Source organism: Natrix helvetica (genome assembly GCF_964273705.1).
Source record: "Natrix helvetica genome assembly, chromosome: 6".
Classification (NCBI taxonomy): Eukaryota; Metazoa; Chordata; class Lepidosauria; order Squamata; family Natricidae; genus Natrix; species Natrix helvetica.
Window position 1 is genome coordinate 16570876 of NC_138553.1, and position 12687 is coordinate 16583562.

The window sequence follows — 12687 nt, forward strand, 5'->3', positions numbered from 1 at the left end:
GGTGGGCATGGCAGAGGAAGGACACTGTAAAATCTCCATTTCCTCCTAATCAGCTGGGACTCGGGAGACAGAGAATAGATGGGGGCAGGGCCAGTCAGAGGTGGTATTTACTGGTTCTCTGAAATACTCAAAATTTCCGCTACCGGTTCTCCAGAACTGGTCAGAACCTGCTGAATTACCACCTCTGTCTCTCTCCTATTTTTGCTAAGCTTTAACAAAGGTGGAGCCTTGACAGTGTCGATTCCGCGTGAGGGAGAACATGGACTTCACCTTCTTGGAAACTTGCCCAGCCAGTCACAGTACAAAGCACAAAGGACGGCAACGGCTCCATGGACCTTGGCAGGCATACAGGCCTCACCGCTGCACTATAGATCAGAGGCGTTTGCAGCTGGACGAGGGCAATATCAGAATCGTAGCTTGCAACCTCAAAGGCCGGGTGCACTGTAATGCTCTTGACTCTTCTCACCTGCATCAAGAGAATGGACTCAATAGAATCAGTATCCAGTCTTTTTCACTCAGTACCGTACATAGTAGCTGTTTAGCGGGTGGGAAGACTGGGGGGGAAGTAGGGGAAATACCAGTTTAGTTACAAATTTCATTCTTAGCCAACATCTCTTTGTAAAATAATCAGCAACTTCCTCTACGGGGCTCTCCCTAATCAATAAATGCTCCTGCAGCAAGAATTGTCTCTATCCTTTTCTTTTTAGGCTGTAGCAAACACTGAAATCAGATAAGAGCTGCCAGCACCGCTACCGTAGTGCTGCCTTTGGCTGATAAGCTATGAACCTCCTTATTTTAGCCCGCACTTGATATAAATTAGCCACCTTTCATTCTCGCTGCAGCGCAATTCCTTCTTCCTGCCAGCATCCCCATCTGAACAAATATACCACACAATATGCCCTTTCCTTTTACTAACGCTTTCATTCTGCCATTTTTGGACAACACTCTTAGACGTATATGGGTTTTTTTACCGTGTTTCCCCGAAAATAAGACAGGGTCTCTTTCTCTGGGGATTTTAGAGCTGGAATGATTTGCCTGCGGTTCAACTTCCTGTAGTCTTCAGTATAATGATAAGTCATCAGCTCAGAATACCATCAGTTTGGGCTTTATGGCAAAGACAATTCATGCCCTCCTCACCAAAATCAGAGGTGGGTTCCTACCGATCCGGTCCGGGTTTGCTATGCCCCCGAACTGATTCTCCTAGGGCGGCACCATTTTGTTTTTCGGTTCTGCGCATGCGCAGAACAACTTTCATTGCAATTTTTGTTTAGTTTTTTAAGGCTTTGCACATGCATAGACCTTCTTATTTTGCAAATGTGGATGCATGCATCCTGTGCATCTTGCGCATCTTGCATGCGTGTGTTCAAAGTTAGCGCATGCACGCAAAATTCCTGCGTGCACCAAACCAGTAATGCCGGCAGCAACCCACCCCTGACCAAAATAGCCAGAGAGAAAGAAGAAAGAGATGAGGATTCCACTGGTATGATTAACAAGATGGAAAGAAATGTTTTATTTATGTATTGGAGAGGAGAGGATTACAAGAGCTAGGAACGAGGCCTAGGAACCATGAGTGCACTAGGCAAACAGCTCAGTGTATTTCCTATTGTCTGCCTGCTTATTCTCTTGTAATCCGTTCTTCTCCAATCTCTTTGTTCTGCACGTGGGTGGTGAAGATGGAAATGTATCAGACACAGTAAAGATTACCTACAGAGATTGTGTGTGGGGGGGGGGGGGTCCCCATTTTTTTCCTCTCCTCACTAGTTTAAACCCTGCAAGAATTTTCCCAGTCAAACCTGAAGATGCTGAATAGGGGCTGAAACAAGGACCATATGTGCATAAAACAGGTGAGCAAAAAGAAACATACAACTAAGTTTGTCTCAACCTGTTCAGCAGCTTCTTTCAGTAGCCTGTCATGGCTTCCAGCAACAACAGTCCAGTATGATGGATTATTTGTTCTAAAAAAAGGAAGGAAAGGAATACATATAAGGAATATATTGTGTCACAACCCCTGGTACCCAAATATGGGAGGGAGCATACTGCTTCCCTTTTTCTGTCTTTCGGCTCACCCTAGGAGCCATCCAGGCAGAAAGCCATTTTTTAATGTTGCCTTTGTTACATTTGTGTTGCATTTGTGCTGATAAATAAATAAAGGGAGATTAGTATAGATCTATTTCAAGCTTCAAATTATAGATGTAATTTGTGCTGATAAATAAATAAAGAGAGACTAGTATAGATCTATTTCAAACTATTTAGCTCTCATCAGCTAGCCATACGCTTACTGGGATTCGAACCTGGGCTGTTTTTACATATTAGGCAGTTGTATTAGCCTCTAAGCCACAAGCTCTCCTCCCTTATCAGCTGAGCCAAGGAAATGATTAAGTGAAGCAGTATGCTCCCTCCAATATTTGGGTATACCAGGTTCTTTGACATGACACATATATATATATACATACATACCTACATACCTACATACCTACATACCTACATACATACATACATACATACATACATACATCTTTCAATTTAACTTTTCTTTAGCTTTTTCATTTAACTTGTTCCTGCAACAAATCACAGGAATGTTCGTGTGAAAGCTGAGATGTTCTTCATTATATTCATACCCCCACTCTGCAGAATGAATTAAGTTGCTGTAAGGTTCCAGCTGTTTCCCTGAGTCACTGAAATGCCAAAGAGAGTGAGACTCGAGACAAGGCTTGCCAAAAATATCAGCTTTTATTTATAGCAAAAGCTGGGTGACAAAACTATATCCAAAACATACAAACAAATGTAGCCACACCCTACAAGAGTGGCTCAGAGTATTATGTACATTTTAGGCAGATAGAAACAAAGTTTATCCAATCAGAGACAAAGATTCGTTACCAATGTGATATTTAAAGCGTTCTTTTGTTCAAGCTCCTGTCACTGTCTACCTTATCTAGGAAGTATTCCTATGGCCTTGTGTAGGGGGTGGAAAGACTCCCTTTGCTGAGTTGTTTTTCGGCAGAATGCTTTAAGGATTTATGACCCAGGAAAACTCCCCAGTTTGGTTCCTTTATCTATAGGGCCTGATATTCCCACGTAACAATTTCTTCTATGTTTTCAAGAATGTCCCTAGCTTTGAAGCCAAGAATAGAAGCGAAATGCAGCAGTGAGATAACATTTGCAGTAATGCCATCCAATATTAAAGTTATATTAATCTAGGTAGGCTAGAAAAACAACTAATTTCCGACAGTATATCGTATCAGAAGCAAACAGCAAATATTGGTTTAATCAGTAACAATTGTATAGTAACATAAGCCATTCATAATAAAAGCAAATAGCCAATATTGATTCATATTGATTCATCTACTCCTTCATTCCAAAATGTTTCAGGACCCTGTAGGAACTGAAGTGTCATAGTATTCTTCCCTGGTCTAAATTAAATCTTACCTACTTTATTCCAAACAACCAGTGTCTGCAAAAGGCTACTTTGCCTGGCTTACCATCTTACCATCTGTACTTACATCTTTACGCAGTGAGCGGCTGTGAGCACCCAAGTCGCGTTGATGATGGCACCACCACACCTGTAATCACCCAGAAAGTGCAAACTCACATGCCAGGGCCAGCAGTGAGGACAAGCTTCTTCTCCCCCAATGATATGTCTTGTCAGCCTCTGAGGACCAAAAGGGGGGAAACCACAAATATCTACAGCAAGAGAAGGGGGATCAAAAGCTAGAGGACATCCAGGAGAATTCAATAATGCTTTGCCTGGAAAGTGAAGTTTCAAGTTTTTATAATCATCACTAGCTAATAACCCAGCATTGCCCGGGTATTTATTTATAGGGGGAAAATGTCTGGAGCAAACGTAATTTCTAACATTGGATTTTCCCCCTTACCAAAGGGAGCCCCCTTGTGGAGTACTGTGAAGCCGTTACCATGGCAACTCCACTGTGCTATACAGCAGAAGCCATTTTACAGCAGTACAGTAGAAGCCATTTTAAGGCACAACAGGCTGTATCTTAACAGAACACAAACCCTGAGGGGTGTTAGGGGTGTCTTATCCCCACAGTATTTTTCCCCCCAGAAAGTACGTCATCTGTGTACCAAGTTTGGTTGAAATTGCTCGAGGCTTTCCAGAGTTATGCTGAAACACAAACACACACACACACATACAGTCGTTGCCAAATGCAAAAAAATGAAGCTGTTAGATTGGGTAATGGAGAGGCACACACAGGCTTAACGGTAACAACAGCTCTTTATTAAGCACAACAAGTGAGAACAATCCAGCGAAGGTTGAGTCTGACAGCAGCCCTTTTATAGGGAGCTGTCAGACCCTTCGACCAATAGGATTAAACCTCTGTTCCCGCCGGAACAGAGGACCTTGGTGGAAACCACTGTAGTTCAAACAAGTATCTAACAGAAGCATTTCAAATCTAACCATTACAGTTTTATGTTCCTAATGGGCAACAACAGAATCCATAAACCTTCAGGCATGAGAGAACAGACAGCTCAAATGGGAATATTTCCAGACAGACACATTTTGGCGTTATCTGTCAAAAGATATCGTAAAGTTAATTACTCTTTTTTTTCTTAATAGCTTCTTTATATGCACAGAAGACAGCAATAATGATAGGAAGATTCAGCATAGTTAGAAGAGGGAAGTCTTGCAATTTGGAGTTTTCCCAATTCCCGTATCATTTTATGAATGAATTAAGCAGACTGATGTTACAATAACAGGACTGTCTGGAAATGCCTAAGTCAAATTAAAGGTAAGACTGCTGGGCTTTAGTAATCCTCCCCTTTTCATATTCAAGTTGTTTCCTAGGAAATCCAAGAGCGGAGCTATTATTAATCCTTGAGGAACTTGCTTACCCAGTGGGATATCTTTTGGTTCAAAAGCAGATATAGAGAGCAGACCTTCATATTCACCTTTAGATGTTGCTGTAGGAAGGAAATGAAGCTTTAGTTCAGCAAAAAGGTATTTCTCAACCATTCAACACAAAAGAGTCAAGTTTACCCAATTCAGTGCTCCACTCAAAGAACTTATTCCTATTTTTCTGATTCTCTCTTCACTGGGATCTTTCCCCAACATACTTGTGTTTTCCCGAAAATAAAACCCTGTCCCAGTGGTGAAATTCAATTTTTTTACTACCAGTTCTGTGGGTGTGGCTTGGTGGGCGTGGTGTGGCTTGGTGGGCGTGGTTTGGTGGGCGTGGCAGGGGAAGGATACTGCAAAATCTCCATTCCCACCCACTCTGGGGCCAGCCAGAAGTGGTATTTGCTGATTCTCCGAACTAGTCAAAATTTACGCTACCGGTTCTCCAGAGCCTGTCAGAACCTGCTGGACTTCACCCCTGCCCAATCCTATATTTTTTTGCCACCAAAAAAGGCACCAGGTCTTATTTTCTTGGATAGATGTCATCCACTGCCTCACCTCACTTGTGTACATCACCCCTGGCCTCATTTCCACTGTCAGAGGCTTTCAGGAACTTCTTCGGATAATTGCAGCCAAGCTTCACACACCTCGGCCTATTTCTTCTGCAGCCAACAAAGCTTTCCTGAAACCTCTGTAGTCAATAACAGAGCTGTGGATCGATTGGAAAGCCTTGCTGGCTGCAGAAGAAATGGACTGAAGTTTGCGAGGCCTGGCTGCAACTATCCGTAGTAGGGCAATTTCATCCCATCATCCCCATTTTAGCTTAATTTTTACCCATGCATCCTGGAGTGGGCAGTGTCTTAATTAAGGCTTATTTTGGGGGTAGGGCTTATATTGGGCACATGTGTAAAAATCAAGCTAGGACTTACTTTCTTAGTAGGTCATATTTTAGGGGGGAATACGATATAAATGTACATACGTACGTACATACATACATACATTCTCTTTCTTAGAAACCTAGACTTAGAATAACTTTATTGTCACTTTGATTGTACACCAACCGGCTTACATTAAAATGAAATTTCATTGCATACAGCTCTCAAAGGGCCACCACCTCCAATATACACTACATAAAAATGACTAAATAAATAAATACAAAATTATGTATATATCAGAGGTGATATTCAGCAGGTTCCGACCAGTTCTAGAGAACCAATAGCGAAAATTTTGAGTAGTTCGGAGAACTGGTAAATACAACCTCTGACTGGCCCCGCCCCATCTATTCTCTGCCTCCCGAGTCCCAGCTGATCGGGAGGGAATGGGGATTTTGCAGTATCCTTCCTCTGCTACACCCACCAAGCCACACCCACCAAGCCATGCCCACAGAACCGGTAGTAAAAAAATTGAATCCCACCACTGGCATATACCCACATATATTACAAGACATGGAGAAACAACACAGTCTAGTTTGGATATATACATGTAAACATGGCAAGCAAAACAAATCTTTCAAGTTTACCAGATGGATGGCATCTCTCCCCTTCCCTTCTCAGAATCATGATTTCTGAAATGTTTTGAAATGGAAGTATTACTAGTTTTACTTGCAAAATGCTGGAAAGTCATGCTTGTTATACTGTATTAAGAAGGGGGAAAACACTAGTGAAGGTTTTTTAAGCATTGCAAAGCTGGGTAGTATAGAATAATACATCAAAAACATTTCAGAAGCTGTAGAACGCAGTTGCCGAGCTTTGCAAGTGGGCATTGCACACTGCCCAGAGGCTACCTTAGAAGGACAAAAATTATGCATTGTAAAGATAAAAAATTATGCATTGTAAAGATCAATTGGAGGTGAGAAATACTTCCAATGTAATCTACCGAATACCCTGCATGGATTTCTCCTGTGACTATGTAAGAAAGAGGAAGAGGAAGCTAACCACCAGATTGCAAGAACACAAGTGAGTGGTTGGGTGAGAAGACCCGAATTCATTGGTAGATTCATACTGCAATGAACAAGGACACACATTCAATTTTGCAGCTACTAAGATTGTTGGACGAGCAGGCACAAAAACATCCAGGGAAGTAATTGAAGCCTGGGAAAGAGGCCCCTCGTCAGTCAACAGGAGTGCTGATTTACCATCAGCCTACCAAGTACTTAGAAGGGGAGAGCTGGGCAGCACAAGCAAATGACAGCTAATGACTTAAAAACCAGCCATCAACACACTCCGATAAACATCTAAAAAGACACATACAACAAGCACTATAAATAGACCACAGAGAACAGCACACACTTTGCTAGAGAAAAGTTCCCTGAGGATGGGCTCCAGCACGAGTCCAAAAGCTCGGAAGACAAAACCTCTGGTCCTGGTGACCAACCCAGATTGGATCCTGCAACATTATCTTGGGACACGTATATTTGCCTTCATTTTGGAGAATAAAATCAGATTCACTGAATAACTTGTAAAACTGACTGGAAGGCAGGTAAAATGCTAAGAGGAAGATAGGAAGGTGGGGGAACTCAATGACTTTGACATTCACCAAAAATTGTTGCATAAAAGGATCCATTTCTGTTTTTCAAAATCTCACACTAATTGCATAGAAACAATGGAATGGTGATTCAAAGTGTGCAAGGTAATGCACAAAATAAGTCTAACATTCACTGTTATAATGTTGAAGACTGCAACTGTGGTGTTATTTATTATCAAAAACATATAGCCTTCTTAACATTTCCGGAAAGAATAAATCATATTCCTTGAGATGGAGATCTGAACGTAGCAGATATTTTGCTGGTCCTTTGTCATGAGTCTAATGTACAACCAATTTCTTTTGGAAAATCTTTTGCTTTACATACAAAAGAGACCACACAATAGAACCTGTCCAAGTCTTCCTTTTTATTTTTCTACTCCAAATGTCTTTTTTCTGCTATTCTCATTCAGAAAGAAAGCTATGATGAGATCATCTGAACATATTTTGTCATTTGAAACAATTATGAATGAATCTTTTGCGGGAATTGTCAGTGTATAAGGAAAAATGAGATGGGATAGCCATAACAACAAGTCAGCCAATGGGAACTGTTTGGTGACTAAGAAACAGGATCTGTTGTGAGCCATGGGAGACGGCTCGGAGCCTGGGCATGGCTTAGCTTAACTGGTCTGTATATAAGATGTGGTTTGTCCTTGGATTATAGATTCTGTGCTTCTGTGCTTCTAGATTCTGAATTCGGGTTGTTCTGGTTCTGGCTTCTGCTGTATGGGTATTGTATACATGCACCATGCGTTATATTATTGTATATAAACAAATTTCTTCTATAAATGAATCCTGCTGAATTATTTACTTGTGTGCTGGTTGAATCGCTGCAAACTCTAAAAGGAATGTGGAAATATGGGTCATCATATGACCTAGAAGTTGCAAGATCCTAAAGTCAACATAGCTGCACAACTCAGAAGAGCCATGGTGGCACAGTGGTTGGAATGCAATATTGCAGGCTAATTCTGCCAACTGCCAACAGTTTGATTCTCATCAGGTTCAAGGTTGACTCAGCCTTCCATCCTTTCCAGGTTGATAAAATGCGGACCCAGATTGTTGGGGGAAATATGCTGACTCGGTAAACCGCTTAGAGAGGGATGTAAAGCCCTGTGAAGCGGTATAGAAGTTTAAGTGCTAGTGCTATATGTAACAGGTTGTATTTTCCTTACAGATGCCATTGATCGGCCTGCACGTCCCACTCAGAACAAAATTCACAATGTCTTCTAAGAAAAGTATATTTTCTTGCATCCTAAAATTTTCATCATTGTACATCTTGGAATAGTTTGACCTAAGAGGCTTTTTCAAAAAAGGATCACGATGAACAGATAAAAGATTGAAAACTGACCAGTTAAATGCTTATTTTTGCTCCACAGGACAAGTCAGTTGAGAACCTCAAAAACACTTGATAATGCCAAATAATTCTCCCCCCCTCCCTCTGTTTGTGAAGTGGAAAGGAAACAAATCCTTGGCCCCTTTCATTTATTTTTAATTTCCACATTTTGCAACCGTTTGATCCATACACTTTATTCCGTAATTCGTTCTGCCCCCATGCTTTCTCCATCCTAGTTTACCTGGCTAAACTGCAGGCATTGAAAAGAACACAATGGGTGCCCACACACATTCCAAGCAATCTCGGTATGACTGAGGATAATATAGGTAGTCCTCGACTTACCACCGCAAACGAGCCCCAAATTTTCCTTGCTAGGTAAAAGATTCGTTAAGCGAATCAAAATGGTCCAATTGCAGATGACTCTGAAAGATCATGAGTATATTTCACCACAAAAACACTCCTGCCCCAATAGGCGACTTCAACTGTTTATGTCAGGGGTATCAAATCTGCAGCCGTACCTTTTACCTTGGCCTGGAGTTGATACTAAGTAGAATCCAGTGCCATCAAGAAATCCCCCAGCCTGATTTGCACACTCAGGCGAGGCCTTAAGTGAATCTCTCTAATTTCTCTCCATTCCCATTGACTCTGGATCAAAAGACGTGCAGATTTTCTATTTAGCGGAAGCCGACGTTGAAGAGAACATCCCCAACCAACCTGAAGAGAAAAACGTGAACTTGGCCTTGAATCCCCTGAAGTTATTTTCTTCATCGCTCTCAAACTGGATCAGCATGATGTTCCCTGAGCTCCACACAGGTGAAGGAATTGAGAAACCACACAGGAGAGCTATAAGGGGGCAAAAAGAACACAATTCCCGCCATCGGCGGTGAAGTACTTTTCACCAGGAACCATATCTCAAATAAGGGAAAGGAGCTCCCTGAGTCTAAATCAGGGGTCTCCAACCTTTCGGACCTCAGGGACCACTGAATTCATCATTTTAAATCCCGCGGACCACTAATATGATCTGCCTAATGTTATATATCGGTCGAAGAACGAGGCAGGACGCGTTCTGAGGAAAACTGCAACTGCTTTTATTAACGATTAACAACCAACTATATACAAGCGATGGCTGCCAGGACATAACACCTAATGACTGGGTGGGCGTGGCTAGGTGTCATGTGACTAGGTGGGCATTGCTAGGTGTCATGTGACTGGGTGGGCGTGGCTAACTTGATGTCACTCACATCGAGGGGCACCTCGCCAGCCCCTACTCTCCCCTCCCCTCCCAGCCACTCCTTGCCTGCCCGCCCAGGCTCCTTAGGGCCCCAATAGGAAGCAGTTGCTGGAGCTAAGCAGCCACCACGAGAAAGACTTGGCAAAACAGCTCCGTTCAAATTGGATCAGACCGAGAAGGAGGCTCAGCAGAAGCACCTCACTGAGGACTATAAGCATAGGCTTTCCAAGCAGAGGGAAGACCTGCAGGAGTGCAAGGCCAGGTACTGGTGCCTGGAGGCTCAGCGGGCTGAGAGGGTTAGCTAGTTCCAGGCCATGATACAATCCCACTGGAACAAGGCCTTCTGGCTCTTTGCCACCAGTGGCGTTTCTCTCCAGCTTTTCCCCAAAGCACCGCACCAGGAGGCTGAAGCAGACCTCAAGTCGGAATTTCTGCCCCTGGTACCTGGCCCAGGGGCTGTGGTTTGAGGACACCTGATTTAGTGCAATATTAAAAAATGCAAATCATTTTTTCTGCAGACCACCAGTTGGTGACCGCTGGTCTAAATCACCTCAGGAAGGTTGATTCAAGATTTTGGGACAAATGATTTAAACCGGAGACATTTTGCTTTGGTCTGCTATCTCTTGTCATCAACCACTGCCCATTTGCTTTATTTTCTTTCAGAATATAATCCACGCCATCTTCAAAAATCAATGGACAAGGTCCACCTTGCCAAGTCAAAACAGTTATTACCTAGCTGGTGGTCTTCTTCGGTGTCTCCATAAACAACAACAGCATCATAAATACAATCCTGGCTGATTTCAACAGCAAAGTCTTCAAACTCCAACTGAAAGGGAGAATATTAGTGTTCACCCCCATAAAACATACACAACAGCATCCCCATCTTGATGTCCTCTAGGACAGGGGTGTCAAACTCAAGGCCTGGGGGCTGGATCCAGCCAATGGAGTGCTTAGATCTGGCCCGCGGGGCCACCCTGAAAACAGCAAAGGACAGCAGTGCTTCTGTCAGCAAAAATGAAGCTCGGGAGGGCTGCGTACGGCTCTCCTGAGCTCCATCTTTACTGGCAGAGGGTTGCAGGAGGCCACTGCGGCTGAAAACGGAGCTCATGAGGTCCACGAGCAGCACTCCCAAGCTCCGTTTTTGCTGGCAGAGGGTTGCAGGAGGTTGTTGCAGCTGAAAATGGAGCTTGGGAGCCTGTTTTCACTGGCAGAGCACTCAGGCCACCACAGCCTCCCCCCCCCCAACATGAGTGATGTTGAGCTGGCCACACTCATCCTGGCCACGACCACCCCAGCCCCCCAACATCAAACATAACCCTGATGCGGCCCTCAATGAAATCGAGTTTGACGCCCTTGCTCTAGGGCTTCTGATGGTACATTCTAGAAATTGTGGCCCTAACATATCTGAAGGGCATCTAATCCAACAACATCTCTGAGGCCATAGCAAAAAACTCGATCCCAACCTGATCAATGAGCACAGCAAGGCAAATCAAGACATGATTTTGGGTCCCTGAGACAGGAAATCCTTTCAGCGTCTCTCCCTACGTCTGGCAGGAAAAGAATTCAGTAATATCGAATTAAATCATAATCCATTTCCCTTTCTTGACCTCCAAAATCATCAGCTCAAGGCAGTTGCCTCACTCTGCCAATGACAAGGCCATTTTAAGTGCTTTGAGAACACAGATAAGCAAGATCGTTGCCTCAAGAATGATTTGTGACTGACTGACACAGGCATCGCAAAAAAGTTGGTTGCATTCCAACCTAGGTCATCGCTCCTTATTACCTTGATGACACGGTCCACTGGGGCTTCAATGAGCCAGTGGCATTTTGTGCCGCTGGGATATAAGTCCGGGTAATTAGCCGTGTCAATCTTTCCTTCTTCCACCAGCATTGCCACACTGCCACAGCCAGAGCCTAGGACATTGGAGCAAGAGAGGCGGCAGCAAATGAGCAGAGATGCTATGCATCAACTGCACCTTATTAACTGGTGAATCAACATTAAGATCTTTTTCCACCCGAATATACTTAAAACATGCAAATAGAGGCAGCATGTCAACTTGCATTTTTCAGAATAAGTAGAGACGAAGAAGCTGCCTGTTCCCCAACTGTCCTCTGCAGAGAGGTTCAGAGGCAAAGGTGAAATTACCTGCTTCAGATGCTGGATGCACAGCACTGAAGGTGAATTCAAAGCCTCGGCCACCAATGCTGCCATCCGACACAAATATAACAATGGCTTGGTCCGACTCTATCAGCAAGGGGGAAGGCAAGACATCACCACAGATTTTGCCTGTTAGAAAAGAACAAAGTCAAGACGAACCCTGAGGGAGCCACACGCATCCTACTGACCCACTCTTTGTGGGTCTTTAAGGACTACAGAAGATGCAACTGGTATAGCTCAAGGATAGGATTCTTGGGTCCAGGCAATTCTTTCCCCAGAGCCCTCTGCAAGGCACCAATTCATCTATCTCAGGAGTGTCAAACTCAATTTCATTGAGGGCCACATCAGGGTTGTGTTTGACCTTGGGGGGCTGGGATGGGCGTGGCCAAAGTGGGCATGACCAGCTCAATGTCATTTGTGTCAGGGCACCTGTGGCAGCCCGAGTGCTCTGCCAGAAAAAAATGGGCTCCCGAGCTCCGTTTTCTGCTGTGACGGCCTCCTGCAACCCTCTGCCAGTGAAAACAGAGTTGGGAGTGCTGCCTGTGGACCTTCCAAACTCCATTTATGGCTGCAATGGCCTCCTGCAACACTCT

The 12687-nt window shown here is 43.7% G+C and overlaps 1 protein-coding gene across 8 annotated transcripts in view; it reads right to left on the reverse strand.

The window, feature by feature from the left end:
- Positions 1-12687, reverse strand: part of OVCH1 (ovochymase 1) — a 56139-nt gene that overhangs the window by 21922 nt on the left and 21530 nt on the right. For all 8 annotated transcript variants that reach the window (XM_081957141.1, XM_081957144.1, XM_081957140.1 and 5 more), the window contains 8 exons: positions 12083-12223; positions 11720-11850; positions 10669-10762; positions 9420-9548; positions 4849-4917; positions 3501-3681; positions 1883-1955; positions 271-466 (listed from right to left, as the gene is read on the reverse strand). In XM_081957141.1, the coding sequence (XP_081813267.1) occupies positions 271-466; positions 1883-1955; positions 3501-3681; positions 4849-4917; positions 9420-9548; positions 10669-10762; positions 11720-11850; positions 12083-12223 (1014 nt within the window). The remainder of the gene's footprint in view (positions 1-270; positions 467-1882; positions 1956-3500; positions 3682-4848; positions 4918-9419; positions 9549-10668; positions 10763-11719; positions 11851-12082; positions 12224-12687) is intronic.